At 38.2% G+C, this 16,442-nt stretch overlaps 1 protein-coding gene across 1 annotated transcript; it reads left to right on the top strand.

Moving 5' to 3' along the window:
* The first annotated feature begins 237 nt into the window (after positions 1-237).
* On the top strand, positions 238-15,835 carry TARS (threonyl-tRNA synthetase). The gene is made up of 18 exons (XM_009695107.1): positions 238-315; positions 1,235-1,425; positions 2,470-2,593; positions 3,708-3,829; positions 4,045-4,162; positions 5,016-5,080; positions 5,162-5,240; positions 5,826-5,972; positions 6,887-6,985; positions 7,727-7,893; positions 8,442-8,604; positions 8,693-8,830; positions 9,554-9,631; positions 12,134-12,234; positions 12,361-12,465; positions 13,152-13,229; positions 14,223-14,332; positions 15,687-15,835. Exons 1-18 carry the CDS (start codon positions 280-282, stop codon positions 15,833-15,835), a joined length of 2,070 nt encoding a protein of 689 aa, XP_009693409.1. The 5' UTR covers positions 238-279.
* The last annotated feature ends 607 nt before the right edge of the window (positions 15,836-16,442 follow it).

Raw genomic sequence — 16,442 nt, 5'->3', positions numbered from 1 at the left:
GCCTCTTCCCCCTCACCCTTATGGCGAGTCGTTGGGGGTTTCCCCAGCTCCGGGGGCGCAGGGTCGAGAGGCGGTGGGATTTACCTGAAGGTAAAAGACTGGGGAGCTGGGCTGGGGTTTCTTGGGGCGAAGAGGTGAGGTCCCTTCCCTGGTTTGTGGGGCTAACGGGGGCTTGAAGTGCTGTAGGTGTGAGCGAGTGCTGGAGAATGAGGAAATGGTGCTCGCCCTCCTCAGGTAAATGCTGGGGAAGTAGAAAAGGAAGACTGCGGAAAGAAGAAAATGAAGGAAGGGGCCGGCGATGGAGGGCGGACGGAGGTGAGCAGCCCTTGAGCCGCGGTGCGGTGGAAGGTGCGGTCTTTTGGTAGCTGTCTTGGGTGCTGCTGGCTTTGCTGCGGGTCATCCCTCTGCAGTGTTTTCTCTGGTGTTACAGTTACTCCTTTTCCCGCTCTCTCTTATTCCCCTCAATTTGCCATGAAGTAACTTTGTTGCTTTTTACACCAAGTTGTATTGGTGTAGTTGGGAAAGCAGCTCAGATTTTCATTGGTGCTGCTTGGAGACGTGTTTCACTGTGCCCCTGTTTGCACGAGGGGTGAGGCGGTGGACCCTGGGATGAGGAAAGCCTGCGTAAGGCGCTCTTTTCCTAATCTTCATGGTGGTAAACAGAGATCCCTCTGACTGCACAGAGGTGGCCAGCTGCTAGCCAGCACTAATCTTGAGCCAACTGCATAGCTGCATAACCTTGGTTATGCCCAAGCTGATAGTCCTGACGTCATTGTATGATGTGTAGGCTTGAGTCAGTTCCTGTCCACGTGGCTCAGAGTAGAAGTGTTCCCTCAGTTTTTTGACCTAGTAAGAAAAATCTATTTTCATGTTGAACTAATATGGTCTCTTCAAATTGATTTTTATCCTTGTGTAGCTTATTAAACGGGTGTTTAATAAACTAGGTAGTAGCTTATTAACATATGTGTAGTTTATTAAACAGGTGTACAGTGGTACGTTTCAAAGTAATAATTTTCATTAAGCCGAAGTCTTATAGCATTATTATATAATTAATACTATATAATTAATCTGTAGTAATAATGATTATTTGTTACATACAGCGCATACATAGATATGGTCACAAAGCTTCTTGTGAAAAGTATATCCATTCTATCCACATTCTTGACATAATGAGATATTAGTTTACTCAAATAATCTGTTGATTTTTTCCTTTGTCTTTGTTCATTATATATAGCTGAATCCCTGGCCTGCATTTATCAATGAGCGTTTAGAGATGTACAATAAACTTAAAGCTGAACATGATGCACTCCTTGCAGAAAGAGCTGCAAATGACAGTAAACCTATTAAAGTTACATTACCTGATGGCAAGCAGGTTGATGCTGAGTCTTGGAAGACTACTCCTTATCAAATCGCTTGTGGAATTAGGTATGATTCTATTCTGTGATACATGCAGTCATTTTCAGACAGCTCTGTGTCTGCAGGTTGTGGTTGTGAGGGCATGGGTAATGTATTATTTCTCTCTTATCATTTATCTCAATTCTTCTCCGGACATCTTGTATATAATAATCTGGAACACACCAATAGGGTTTTAGTTTTGGAGTGTAATTTTTTTTCCCTTACGAAGATACAGTTTCTAAAATTAAACAGGAATATAATTGAGATCTTTTAGACACACGTTACTTGCATATTTTTCCCTGCAAGTACTGTTGTTCCATCAAGAAATAATTTGCTAATAAATTTACTCTGTCTGATTGAATGTTTGCACACGCAAACCCGTTTGCATCAACCTGGGGAAGATGACTGCTGGGATGTTTCAGTTGATTTCAGAGAGAGTTAACAGTATGAGTATCTTTCACTGAACTGCATTTTTACTTGCATGGGAGATACCCATTGGAAACAGCACTGCACATCTCCCGGTTACTCAAATTTGCTGTGGAGTAGATTTGAATAATGAATGCACACTGAACACCCTGACAGTTAAAATCACAAAACCTGCGTGATTCCTAGAGGTGAAATGCCATTTTTTTTCATGCTTAGGTGCATTGTCACTGGAACCTTCTTTGCTTTTATGACTTGGGATCAAGGGAAGGGTTTTTTGCTTAGTGGAAACAAAACTATAAAGTTACTACATCATAAGTGGTATTTGATAATTTTTAAAAGAGAAGCTCTGTCTTTTATTGCAATATTTTGAGGTCAGGGTAGTACTTTGAGGTGGCTACCTCTAAGTCAAATATGTTAATGAATGTATGAATGTCGAGTATACAGCACAGTTTTCTTTCCTCATCTCTGAGATGTGAGTAGGATTTTCATGAATGTTCAAGACTGTCTAAACTGCTCTTTTATTTGGAATTTATTGATGACATTGTATCCATTCTGAGCACTCCAGAAAATCTAATTCAACATGAAGGGCAAATTTGGGGAACTTTGGCTTGCTGATTTCAAGATTATATATGTGTATTTATTCTGTAGTCAGGGCTTAGCTGACAACACTGTTATTGCTAAAGTGAACAAGATGGTTTGGGATCTAGACCGTCCTTTGGAGGAGGATTGTACCCTGGAGCTGCTGAAGTTTGAAGATGAAGAGGCTCAAGCAGTGAGTATCCTCTATAAAAATTTGTTTGCCCTTGGATTTGCATGAAACTCAGCCTCGAGTAGTTACTTGCATCTTTACTATGCTCAGAAGATGAGGAGGAGGGAACAGGTTTGCTGTGTACGTACATCTGCATTTTCTAACAGCTGCTTGCAAGGGAGTTGCGGTCCTGCAGATGACGTACATTCTGCAGCGTGTTTGTAGCCAAGTCTGCTGCCAGTTGCTGTTGTTTATGTAAAGTCTGTTCTCATTAAAATGTTGTATTTACAGCCTTCATGTTAGTGTAAAATAAGTCCTTTGAACTGACATCTTCAACACTGACTTTGGAAACAATACTAAGTACAAACTATCTGTGTACAATCATAAAAATACTGAGTAGGCTGCTCTTTTACTTTGTGAATGCAGAAGTATGGACTTTATTTTGGCTACTCATTCAGATAAATGCGGATATCCAGAAAATTGTAAATACTGTCTTTAGAAAAAAATTGTTTGTTTCAAGAAGCTGTCAGTCAAATACATTACAGAGGTCTTGCATTCAAACTTTGGGTTTTCGTATTGGCTAAATGATGGCTCCTGTGAGACTTATGTTTTCTGGTCTGTGCAAATAAAAGCAGAATAAGTCCTATAGATTTGATTTTAATATGTCAAAACTTCAGGTGTGCTACAAGATGGAGTGTAATTTTTGACTTTGTGAACTGTTCTACTTCAGTGCAGCATTTCCCATGCATAAAATCTTTCGATTAGGACCACAGCCTTATGGTAAAAGTGTACCTTTTGATCTTTATGCAGAGCTGATTGATTGAAATTCATAGAAAAAAAAGTTTCTGAATTAGGTTCCTGACTTCTTGACAATGATTGAATAATTTCAACAATAGTTGAAAGTAAGAATTATTTGGTACCGGGCTGTAAACAATTTTCCAGTGTTATCTTTTGGAAGTACTGGTGCTTTGAATGAGAGTGTTGCTGGGCAGGTCGTTTCTGTTCTGCAGACTGCTCTAATGTGGGATCTGCATCAAATATCCTTAAAAGCGAGCATTTCAGAAAAGGTTTTAAATAAAATACTCAGAAATGCATTGTGCATATTCAGACTGATCCCCTCTTTTTTTACTTCCCTTAGGTGTACTGGCACTCAAGTGCTCACATAATGGGTGAAGCTATGGAGCGAATCTATGGTGGGTGTTTGTGCTATGGCCCACCAATAGAAAATGGATTTTATTATGACATGTTCCTTGAGGAAGGGTAGGTTTTGTATTTTTCTTTTTTAGGAGTAGGGGGGTGGCACTCACAGCAAAATTTCTGTTGCCTGCTCGTTCCCAGAACAAAGTCATCTGCACTACTGCAGATTGCTTTGTTCTTGCAGTGCGTCCCATCCACAAGCTAGTGCATTGCAACTGAGTCAGAAATTACAAGTGAAAGCAAGAATGATTCACTTTTTTTGTTTGTGTTCATTTTAGGGGTGTATCAAGTAATGACTTCTCTGCTCTAGAAACGTTATGCAAAAAGATAATGAAGGAAAAACAAGCCTTTGAAAGACTGGAAGTTAAGAAGGAAACACTGCTTGAAATGTTTAAGGTAGGCTGTTTTAGAAGGTTGTTTCTAGCATCGTGTAGTTATTCTTTATTTGTAACTTTAGCTGCATGTTCTGTTAGTGGTAGAGGAAGGTCTATCAAAATAAATTTTTAAGGTGATATGTTCTTATAAGCTCATTTGTGATACTTAAAAAAAATGAGTGAAGGTGTAATCCTTAGGTTCTCAGGAATGTGCATTAGATATTGTGCAACTGTAAGAATTCTCTTTCTTCCCAAGGTGACCTTGGCAAAATCTTTGAAGCCACATTCTTCATTTGTTTCCCACAGGTATAAATTTGCAATATATTATGTGCAGTTATATGCCTGTATTATATTGACTGTTAATAAAATGCTGTGGGGATACTATAACTGCATGTGCTGATGCATTCAGAAAGTTTCATAAAACATTTTTTAGAATGAGGACTTCTGAGAAAGTCTAAACAACACTAAAAGCTGATCCTTTCTCTTTAGTACCTAGCTGCAAATAATTTTCTGACATTCCTGAGATAGACGTTACTCAGCATTCACTGGTAGGACATCAGGAGAATCATAGTGTCATTCAGGTTGGAAGGTACCTGTGCAGATCTCCAGTCTAATCTCATGCAGAGGGCATAGGATCAACACTGAAGTTAGGTGAGGTTTCTGAGGGCTTGTCCAGGTGGGCCTTCAAAACCTCTTAAGGACGGAGACTGCACAACTTGCTCTGTGGGAAGCTTGTTCCATTACTTGAGTGTCTGTCTGTCTCTTATAATCCTCTTTTGATGCAGCATAGCATCAAGTTTGCAAATAATTTAAACTGCTGGCCAGTTCTCTTGCTTAGCAAGGAGTTAACAAACGTGTGCTGCTTTTATTCTCAGTATAATAAATTCAAGTGTCGCATCCTGAATGAGAAGGTCAATACTCCAACTACAACAGTATACAGGTAATTACACATGCATCGTAGTATTACTTGATATATCTTTCTGGGATGAAATATACTAAATAAACGTTTTCCTATTCTTAGGTGTGGTCCCTTGATAGATTTATGCAGAGGCCCTCATGTCAGACATACTGGCAAGATAAAGACCATAAAAATTCATAAGGTAACTGCCGAAACTGCCTTAGACAAATGTTTTCACTGAAAACGTGTTGCTGTCTTTGGGCAGTACCATGGTGGCTTATCCGAGAACATACCATGAAATTGGTAACCTGGCCAAAAACTCAATGTAACAAGTTGGGAAAGGGTTGTGTGCTAGAATGATATTCAAATGATGTGGAGCCCAACTAGGTGTCCAGGGTCTGCACTTCAGCACAGACAGGAAACATGAGTGTGGCTTAAGGCTTGGTTGAACTGTATCAATTAGAGTTTATAGTTTTTGCTCAGCTGATGGTTACAGCTGAGTGTGGATAAACAGTTGGAATAGGATGGCTACAAAGAGAACAAATAGGCTTAAAAAAAAGGACAAGAGGGAGCTTGAAACCATTTTTACATATTCTGTTCTCCTGTTCTTTCTGGATTTTTCTAATCAGTGTTCTGAGTTTAAGATTAAAACTCTCCTTATGCCTTAGTTGTTCTACATTAAGTGTAGTGACTTAATAATAATTGCATGCCTTTTCATAGCAGATAGTAGCAGTATGTGTGGAGGCTCCTCCTTTTCTTCAATGTTTCATTTATTTTTTGCATGCAGAATTCTTCTACCTATTGGGAAGGCAAGGCTGATATGGAATCCCTCCAACGGATCTATGGAATTTCATTCCCAGATACAAAAATGCTGAAGGAGTGGGAGAAATTTCAGGAGGAGGCTAAAAGCAGAGATCACAGAAAAATTGGGCGGGTGAGACAGTTTTTCTGATAATGTATTTCACAAACACTGTGTGGATGTAACCCCTTAACTAGAAGCATCTCAAAGACAGCATATACTTGCTGCCACAACCAAGATGTGACACAATTGTATTTTCAATTGAGTTGCAAAGTCAGATACTTTTCTCTCAAAGAACATCAAAAGTCCTAAAGCAAATAACTTCTCTTCAGACTTTTTGCTGTTCTAAACACAATGACATACTTACTCCAGAGATGAATCTGAACAGAACGTGAACACTTTGGTCTGCAAAACATGAACACTTCAGTCTACAGGCAATGCTCATTCCTACACAGTTTGCTGAAGCCTGTTGAGTCTCAGTTCTTTTCTTTTGTGTGATTTCAGAATCTGTAAAACATTTCTGTGTTTTTTTGTTGGTTGGTCTTTGGTGTTTTTTTTAGACGGAAACCCTGTCAGATAATTGATAGTCTTGGACACTGTTACACATGCTTCTAGAACATCAGGAAAATATACAGAAGAATTCACTATATGCAGTCCTCAAGCATGTGTACAGTTTGTCACAACATTAGTCAACTACAGTTCACACATTCAGTTCATGTGCAAATAATTAGTGAGCTGCAGAAGTGGAACTAAACATTACTTGTCAGTGTACAAAGAGAGCTGTGTACAGTTAGGAGTTACACATAAACATGAAGTTTTGGAGCATCGTGAATGAAACAGGAAGCTGAACAATCTTCTTCCCTTACAAGTACTGATGGAGATATAAACACTAGTGAAAAAGCATCTGATCTATTAGTATTGCATGTTTTTATTATTTTTTTTAAAAACTTCCGATTAGTGATGCCTAATCAGTAGTAATTAATTTGTGAATGTTAAGTGAAAAAGGTGGTGTACAAATACTAAGTTTTCGAAATATTATTTTTCTACAGGACCAAGAATTGTTTTTCTTTCATGAGCTCAGCCCTGGTAGCTGTTTCTTCTTGCCAAAAGGAGCTTACATTTATAACACGTTAATTGAATTCATCCGAGTAAGTAATGTCTTTTGGAAATCTTCTTACAGAAGAAATTATTTAATTTTAGAAAAAGTATGTAACAGCATGCTACAAGTAACAGCCCTTCATTTCAAGTTAGTTTAATCTCTTAGTTCTGTAAGCCACGGAACTAAAGAAACCTGGTTTCTTTGAATTGGTCTTGTCACAATCTCTGTTATGTTTTTATCAGTAATTTATACCTGCAGTAAAAACAGGGATAATGATACTTAATAATATGAGTTCTTTGACATGTAATAGTACAGCTAGAGTCACACTACAGCTGTTCCACTGATGCATATTTACTTGTTTTAATAAACTTACTAAATTTGGCCTTGCAGAACTATTTGTTATGAAATTATTTGTAGAAAAAAATCCTGATCTTCCTGTTGTAATATTTAAAGTCTGTCCTATTATTGTATATTTGGGCTGCAATGTACTACCAAGTGTCATTGAATAATTAGAGACTGCTGCTTTGCTTGCAGGGAGGAAACTTGTTCTTCTTGCTTACTACAGAGGATTTGTTTAGGGGAAGGGTGGTGCTGGTGGAAGGGATGTATCCTGGCATGTCCAACGTGAATTTTTCATTTCTCTTCCTCTTCTCTCCTCTTCTTCTATTCTCGAGTCATAGACTTTTGTAGGGCAGCTTTTGTATATTTTTATGGCTGCAGATTGAAGGCTGAGTACCATTACTTTTATTTGCTTTATTAGTTATTTTATGTACTGGGTCTGTTGTTTTAGAGTGAGTATCGAAAACGTGGATTCCAGGAGGTTGTCACTCCAAATGTTTTCAACAGCAAACTATGGATGACTTCAGGGCACTGGCAGCATTACAGTGACAATATGTTTTCCTTTGAAGTGGAGAAAGAAATCTTTGCTCTGAAGCCTATGAACTGTCCAGGACACTGGTAAATAAATAGCAAATCAGGTTTACCAAAGATGATGATGATTTTTAAAAAAAAAACAAACCTGTTTCTTTTGCCTGCTTAATTGTAAAGATGGCTATCTTCAGGTATCCAGATGAGACATGCTGTCAGGAGTGATGTAACTATGAGTCTTGTTGTCTACATACTCTCTTTACTTGAGACACTGAGAAATGTAATTTTTCCAACATTACACTGACTGTGTTTTAGAGCTGAAGCTTACCTTGGTACTACAACACCTTGATATCCAAAACAGATACTGAGGCCGATTTTGTGGCAGTTCAGGCATTCAGGTTTCAATGCTCAGTTTTAGGAGCTCTTTCATCTTCTCTCTGTGAGGTGGGGGAAGCCTACCATATATAAAAGGATAACTGCATTTGTTTTCTTGAGAGAACTAGATGTGAATGATGATTGTATTCAGATTACATCATTGGCATTGTGGGCATCTGCTTAGGTACTGGCTGCTTCTCATTGGCTGTTCTTTGCAGAATTTTCGATCTAGATGAGCTTCATGTAATAAACTTTTCCTTCAGCCTTATGTTTGATCATCGTCCAAGATCATGGCGCGAGTTGCCATTACGGTTGGCTGATTTTGGTGTTCTGCATCGCAATGAACTGTCAGGAGCTCTTACAGGACTCACTCGAGTACGTCGGTTCCAGCAGGATGATGCTCACATATTCTGTGCTATGGAGCAGGTATGGGCTGCTCTTAAATGAAATTGGGTATTAAAATCAGATTAACTGATTTTTCTGTATTTGAGACTTTATTTCTGTTCTCAAAAAGATTGAAGAGGAGATAAAGAGTTGTCTGCAATTCTTGCGTACTGTGTATGATGTCTTTGGATTTTCCTTTAAACTGAATCTCTCTACTCGTCCTGAAAAGTACCTGGGAGATATTGAAGTGTGGAATCAAGCTGAAAAGGTAAACAGTAATTTTATTAACTTTTTATATGAAAGCAAGGCTGCAGCTGCAAGTCCTGTGAGAACATATTGCCTTCTGGGAGGTACACTGACAGCTGGACACGAGCAATATATCTTTTAATAACTGTCTTCAATTCAGTCTGGCTGCTGTAAATACTTTCCATACAGAAGCAATCTCCATGTCAGAATCAAATTACCTGTCCTTCCTTCTCTCTCACCTTGTACTTTTTTGATAATTAAAAAGAGGAAGAGAACTAATTCTGGCAGCCCCTGTACTAAGACTTAGAGCCGTCTTCCAAAAGCCAGTTTACTTTCATGATTAAAGGGAAGGGGTTAGCCCCTGCAGGTGAAGATAAGGCTGGGGAAAAGATAGGGCAAGAATAGACATTAGGTGTATCAAGGTGGATCCCCTGTCAATATTATCTACAAACTTTGAATCTAGCATAAAAATTTCTTGCATCTTGGCTAACGCTGCTTTTTTGGCCTCTTTCAAAATGAATGCATTAATTTTGTTTTCTTAAATTTGGACTAAGTTTTTTTTTTTTTTTAGCTGGGGCTTTTCCAAAACTTTCCTTTTTCAGAAAGTAAGAGTTGCAGCAGTAACTGAGAAGTACAGAGAATTGGTAGTGTCCTGTATCTGTAGCAGCAGGCTGACCTGATGCTGTAACATGGAAAGACAGCGAATAATTGAGAAACACTGAACGTGTGTGTCCTTTATCTCTAGCAACTGGAAAATAGCCTCAATGACTTTGGTGAGAAGTGGGAGTTAAACCCTGGTGATGGAGCTTTCTATGGACCTAAGGTTAGTATGTTGCTAACCGCTAGCTGCGTTAGGCTTTTGATTCTATTTGGATGAGGCAGATGAAATTTACACAATTCCTTGTTTTCCATTGATACTACTGTAATCTTGGCAGTAGGGATAGCATGCAAATACTGTTCTTTGCAGTATAGTGGATGAACAGGAAAAAAAACAAAGTCTTCCTGTGTTTACAAAATGATGCACTTTCCCCAGAAAGACAAATGTTGGGCATCTGTTTGCACAGACTGTTTGCCAGATGACTTCAGATAAATACCTGACCAAGACAAAGTCTCCATCTAGTTAGCATTCTGCTCTAAGTTAATTAAACAAATACAGATGGACACTAAATGCTGTTAATATATAAAGATTGTTTCTCATATCTTACTATGAGCAAGGGGAAGAAAATAGTATGGTGATGCTGTTTGGTTTTATTCATGATCTTCTTGGTAAAGACAACTTTTATTTTTCACTTTCCTGCACATTCCCTTCCAATGTAACATTTATAATTAAATTTTTCAATGTCAGTATGCGTTTCTAAAGCATTGGTGCTGTTTAGGTTTGACTGGAGGATATAGTACAAATCTGATTCTTAAACTGACGACATGGTACAACCTGAGATTGTTAAGAGCTGGGATTAGGAAGAGGAGGGTTTTTTTTATAGTTATCTAATACCATTTTAAGATGCTATACAGCTGAAATTTTGTGGTTTTCCAGATACATGAACTCTGACACACTTGAGAGAGAAATAAGACTCTGTGATCCTGATTTTTCACATAGCTTTAATGCTCATTTGATTAATTAAACCCAGTTTTCATGTATGAACTATTTGTCTGCTGCTTAAACAGATCTGATTAGTTTAATGGGAGACATGAACAGAAGGTGGCACTGTATGATCTGTATTACCACAGCAATTGCTGCATTAGAAATAATCGTTTGGGTGATAAGTGAATCCTAAATCATGAGAACAATGAAAGTAAACTTATTGGTAAAACAAATTTTTGAAAAATGTTGCTTTTACTGGCACAGTTTTGTAGCTGCATTGAGTTTCTAGTGGGTTTTGGTATTTTAAAAAGCCCCTTGCATTGGTTTTGTGGTTTTATTGGCTTTTTTTAAAGCTGTCTCTTCAGTTTGCACAGATTAAGTAGGGCTTTCTAGAAATTTCCTGATATCTTTGAGCATAAGGACAGAAAGCCTTACAAAATTACTTGTAAATCTTTCCCTAATAAACCTACACTACATTTATGTCTATATTCAGTCATCTAGTAAACTAGTTCTGATTTCTCTCTTTGTATGCTAATGGAATCAATTTCCTTTTATGGGTTGTAGGTGAAATGTGTTACAGCAGCTAATCATTCATAATGTGAAATGCAAACAAGATTTAGTAATTTCCTCAGTTGATTTGAAAGAAGGCAAATATCTACGGGAACGTTTGTTAACCTTACTTAACCTTATACTTGCTCCTAATACACTTTAGCCAAAGTAAGGTGAGCATACATGCAGCGTTTTGCACTGGTTTTAATGGAAACTAGTTAAAGTTACATTTTTAGGTTAAGCTCTGTATTTAGAGTGCCTTTAAACTACTTGGATGGTTTTTTTCCTACTCTTTAACTGGGTGACTTGAAATTAAAAAAGGGTGTAAATAGTTTATTTTCATAGAAGCTCTTTGGTGAGTAGCTGAACTATGATGAACTCTGGCTTCTGAATGCAAAATTAAAAGACATTTAGAACTTCAGTTAATAAGACACTGATCTGTTTGTTTCACATACAAATTAAAATAAGGCACACGGCCCCAAAATATAGCCATACTGCTAAAGTGTTGAATTAGAGAGCAATGTGATAAATAAGTAAGGTCAGGACACTATAAACCTACTGTTTTCTGCCTGTCTTTCCGTCTAAGTTCTATCATAAGTGTAGTCAGGATTAAAGTGTAAGATGCAATAGAATAGGCTTGACTGTAGATACTCGTAGTCAGAACAAATGTAATTGATTAATGTGATCCCTACTGGGTAAGTGGGCTATTTAACAGTAGGATTCTCATCCCATGTTCATACCTTGAATTTGTGACATAAGCTACAAAGTATTCAAATACCGCATAATAAAGGAGTATAAATTTGTCAGTTTGGGCTTGAAGAAATCTCATTTTTGGAGAGACATGTTCAGTTCTGCTCTGCCACTTGCACTTACGTGCTGCTGAATTCACTCAGTGAAAAGGCCCATGAAAGTCCCAGATTGAAACTCACAAAAAATAGTCTGACCTATTAAATGTAGTTCTTCCTGAAGTAATGTCCCTGCACTTGCTCACCCTGTTTTTAACTCTAACATATTTTGCATCAAAACCTGCAAATAAGTCCTGATGTAGGCTGAAGTAAAAGTATATTGTCTAAAGCTACATACAGTTCCTCTGCATTGATTGAAACTTTCCATCTTAAAACAATGAGTTTGCTTTCAGAGGCGCATGCTTGTGTCTTAAACAGTAGTAAAAGTTTGTGTCTTTTTGTTTCTAAGATTGACATCCAGATTAAAGATGCCATTGGCCGTTACCACCAATGTGCTACAATCCAGCTTGACTTCCAGCTGCCAGTCAGATTTAACCTCACCTTTGTCAGGTAAGGACAGGGGCTGGTGGTTTTAATTGCTATATAATCTAACTTTCCTGTCACTTCCAGGCATAAGTTTACATCAAGGAAAAAACCTTACATTTAAGAAACAAAAACCGAAACCTTTCTTCACAGCCATGATGGTAATGACAAGACCAGACCAGTTATCATTCACCGGGCTATCTTGGGATCTGTGGAGAGAATGATCGCCATTCTAACTGAAAACTATGGAGGCAAATGGTAACGTTGAAAAGTAGATTTATTATTCCAGTTTAAGCAAACACTTTATGTAGAAGAGAAATTAGCCCCAAGTATGCAAGAATCAAGAGGGTTTGTTCTGCGGGCTTGCTACGGAGGCATGCCATAGCTGTACCACAGGGCAAGTCCTTCGGAACCGCCTTCCTTAGATATTAAATAATTCTAGATGTGGTAGCCTCTACATGATGCCACTCATGCAGGTGCAGCATACAGCTCATCTGCCCAAAGTGTGTATCTCTGAACTTTGCTTTTGCAGCTGGGCTGCCTTGCAACAAGTCATTTATGTAGGTCATCTCCTTTACCTGCTGCAGTATAATACCTCATGGGAATGACCCTTCTGAGTATAAGAAGACTCAAAAGTGAACGTTTTCCTGTGATTAGTTAGTAATAAGCTCAACAACTCACATGATTTGTTGTCTGTTGTAAAACACAACTTGAATCTTCAGGTGAAAAAGTGCTCTTGTCCACACTGCAATTCTTTGAGATGCTTGGTTCTTTTTGGGGGATAAATTGTTACGAGTATAGGGCTGTCATTGATTCTGAACCCAATCTAAGCAGCTGACTGTACAAATATCTTGTGTAGATTTTAGTCCTATCTGTTAAGAATATCTTTCATACTGCAAAAAATACTGAAAGCTACATAAACTTGTTTTGTTTGTTTATCGAAGGCCACTCTGGCTGTCGCCACAGCAGGTGATGGTGGTACCAGTGGGACCAACATGTGATGAGTACGCTCAAAAGGTGATGTATATGGTTTTGGGGCTTTTTTTCAGTGTGTTGTATATAGTTGAGATACTTGGTTATTAATGATTAATAGCATTTATTCCAGATAAATGTTATAAGTCTTTGTATATTACATTGTCTCATTTTTATAATACAATGACAATTAGCTGCTGAAGTTGTAGATATATCTTAAAGAGGACCTGAAATAGATTTTGGGTATCTAAACAACAAATGCTGATCTTTGTGAGGCTTCTGTTTTTGGAAAACTTATTTTTTTCTTTCTAGCTCAAAAGCTGTCTTACTGTATGGGTTCTAGTCTTCCATGGCCATGTGCATCTTGCAGAAGCAATAAGAAAGATGAAGATGGGTCATTGCGTATTTAGCATCCAGGAGACCTTCTCCTATATTTCTTTCAAGCACATTATGCATAAATAAAATAGTCTGCAAAATAAAAAAAAATAAATCTTCTAATCAGAAGGCTCCACCATCCTGCTGCCTTCTAGAGTATCAAGCTCAAATCACTATTCAGCCCAAAACATTAGATTTTTACATCACTGCTTAGTTATTTATTTGTGCCAGGGGAGGTTCAGTTTGGATATTAGGAAGAACTTCTTCGCTGTAAGAGTTGTTAGGCATTGGAATGGGCTCCCCGGGGAGGTGGTGGACTCGCCATCCCTGGAGGTGTTCAAAAAATGTTTAGATGTGGTGCTTCGAGATATGCTTTAGTGGGTTTAACGGGCATGGTGGCATTGGGTATACGGTTGGACTTGATGATCTTTGAAGTCTCTTCCAACCATAACGATTCTGTGATTCTATGATTTAGTGTGTCTGTGCTTGCATGATAGCAGACCTGTTTTGGTTTCTTGAACGGGGCTCATCTCTAACATTGAGCCAACGACAGTGCCTTTCTTTTAGGGGTCAGATAAGATTGATTGGCTTAAGTCTGCAAGTCATAATTAATTCATTGTCATGAATATCCTATAGTGACAGTTTAAATACTTTTCCTCATAGGTCAGGCAGCACTTCCATGATGCTGGATTAATGGCAGATGTTGATGTAGATCCTGGGTGCACGCTGAACAAGAAGATCAGAAATGCCCAGCTTGCACAGTATAACTTTATTCTGGGTAATGTATAGTGCATTTGTTACCTTATCCTGGCTGACTTTCTTGCTTACATTGTAGGATTTGATCTTTCTTCTGTGAGTAATGTTAAGAGTGGTAGTAGGTGTTTTAGGTCACTTTGTCCCTAAGAATCTCCATTCCAGAGAACCTGTCCTGCCTGCACAATAGGCATTTCTGGCTTGTTTGGCTGTCACTAAAGGGAGATTACTGTGGCCCAAGGCATTACTGCTGCTTTAGAAAAAAGTCTTTGCTGTCTTCTGGTCAGCAGTGTGGAGACATATATGAAATCTCTTGCCCTTTGTCAGTCAGATTGTTAAGCAATTTTTCCATTCCCCTCCCGCCCCAGTAATTCATGCTCTTGTTTCAAGTCTAGCAAAAGTAGTACCATATTTTCATTGCATTCAGCTGTGGTGCACTTCAGAGCTATATATCCATGCGTTGGAAAAGAGTCTTCCATGAGAGGGTGATGCAGGGACAAGTAGAAACTGACCCTGAAGTATCTGATTTGAAGCACGGTGTTAGTTGTGTCTTGTAAATTGAGGGTCTGCCATTGACCCTAAAGCTATCTGGGATCCATTAGAGTGAAGGAGCCTTTGACAGAGAAACTGTACCCTCAGAGTAATTGATAGAATCATGAATAAAGCTATTTTGTTCTTTAAAACTTTAAACATATGATACAGCTAAGACAGAACCACGTTTTACCTTCAAGACCACAAACAAATGACCAGCCTGTCAGGGAAAAAATCCCACCTAATTTATGTTCAGAGGTTGTTTCAAAGAGTTGTCCACTGCATGTAGATTGGATACCGGGGAAATACAATCTCCTGTGGCAACCTCCAGGTATATTATATAAAATTGATATTAGTGATGAGACATACATACATCTTGGTATCTGTATCTTAATGTTTAGGTAAAATAGCTTTGGGATTTTCCAGTAAACTGTCTTACTGTCTCTGTAAAGAAAACAAATAGCTATTGGTTATTTACAATCAAGTTGTCTTTCTGATCTTTGCCTATGGAGTACTTCATGTTTATTTCTCATTTTGGCTTTGTGGTTCTCTCTAATAAGAAGTAAGTCAAGCTGGACTACTAAGTTTATTTTTCTCTTTATTCATATTTTGCTAAGATGCTCTTCATAACATACTAAAACCTATTAAATGATACGAAATTAGATAAGGCTGTTGGTTGTTACAGACCTAAGTGGGGCTAACTGGGAGGAGGGCAAAGAAGGATTTGATGTGTTGGTTGGTAAGCTTTTTAGAATTTTTGTTTAGTATGCATAAGTTTTAAGGGAATGGGGGGGGGGAAGAGCTTGCAAAATGTTAAATTGATTTCTTTGCATCTTGATTGTTTCTAGTTGTTGGTGAAAAGGAGAAGGCAAGTGGAACAGTTAACATCCGCACCCGAGATAATAAGGTGCATGGTGAGCGTACAATTGCAGACACTGTGGAGAGACTGCTGGAACTGAAATGCTCTCGCTCCAGACAAGCTGAAGAGGAATTTTAACACCATCTGCTCTACCTAAAAAAAATTTCTAGTTTTCCTAATACAGTTAACGACAGTTTTTGTGCTGAACCAGATTTGAAATATATTTCACATTGGACCTCTTGCTCATTTTAGCAGAGATTTTTCTTTAGTCAGAAATGTCTCTTTTTGTAAAAATGAGTTTTTCACAAACCTTGAAGTAAAATTTCCTGTCCTCTGACCAGTGACAGATGAAACAAGATGAAATGACTTTCTGTGACTGCAAGAGAAAATGGAAATGTTAATCAGAGATACCCATAGCATTCTAACTACCCTGTTAAGAAAAAAATACATTTTGATAACATGTTTTTCATGAAAGTTAAACAAAAGACCTCAGGTCTAAGAAACCACGTATCAACTGTGTGCTGCAGCAGCTTTTGGAGTGTTTCCTTTAGCAAGGAAAGTGATACCTTGCAGTCTTGTCTGCTGGTCTTACACCAATTAAATACATTGATGCTGAACAGTTCCCAGTCACATGAACAGGGAAATGAATGGAGGTCTCCTGCTTCTGCCTGGAAGAGGTGTAGAGCATAGCTGGTCCAAAGAAGCAGCTAAAAAAAACCAGGATTCTTGAGAACAGAAAGTGTTT

Source organism: Cariama cristata, unplaced genomic scaffold (genome assembly GCF_000690535.1).
Source record: "Cariama cristata isolate BGI_N322 unplaced genomic scaffold, ASM69053v1 scaffold10152, whole genome shotgun sequence".
Lineage (NCBI taxonomy): Eukaryota > Metazoa > Chordata > Aves > Cariamiformes > Cariamidae > Cariama > Cariama cristata.
Note: the sequence above shows the minus strand (reverse complement) of the source record. Positions and strands in the feature narration are given on the sequence as shown.

Excerpts from the sequence above, each read along its gene's own strand:
- TARS (XM_009695107.1), top strand. The coding sequence starts at position 280 with ATGAAGGAAGGGGCCGGCGATGGAGGGCGGACGGAG. Across the intron at positions 8,831-9,553 it reads TGTGGAATCAAGCTGAAAAG|CAACTGGAAAATAGCCTCAA; the intron begins GTAAACAGTAAT and ends CTTTATCTCTAG. Across the intron at positions 13,230-14,222 it reads GAGTACGCTCAAAAGGTGAT|GCAGCACTTCCATGATGCTG; the intron begins GTATATGGTTTT and ends CTCATAGGTCAG.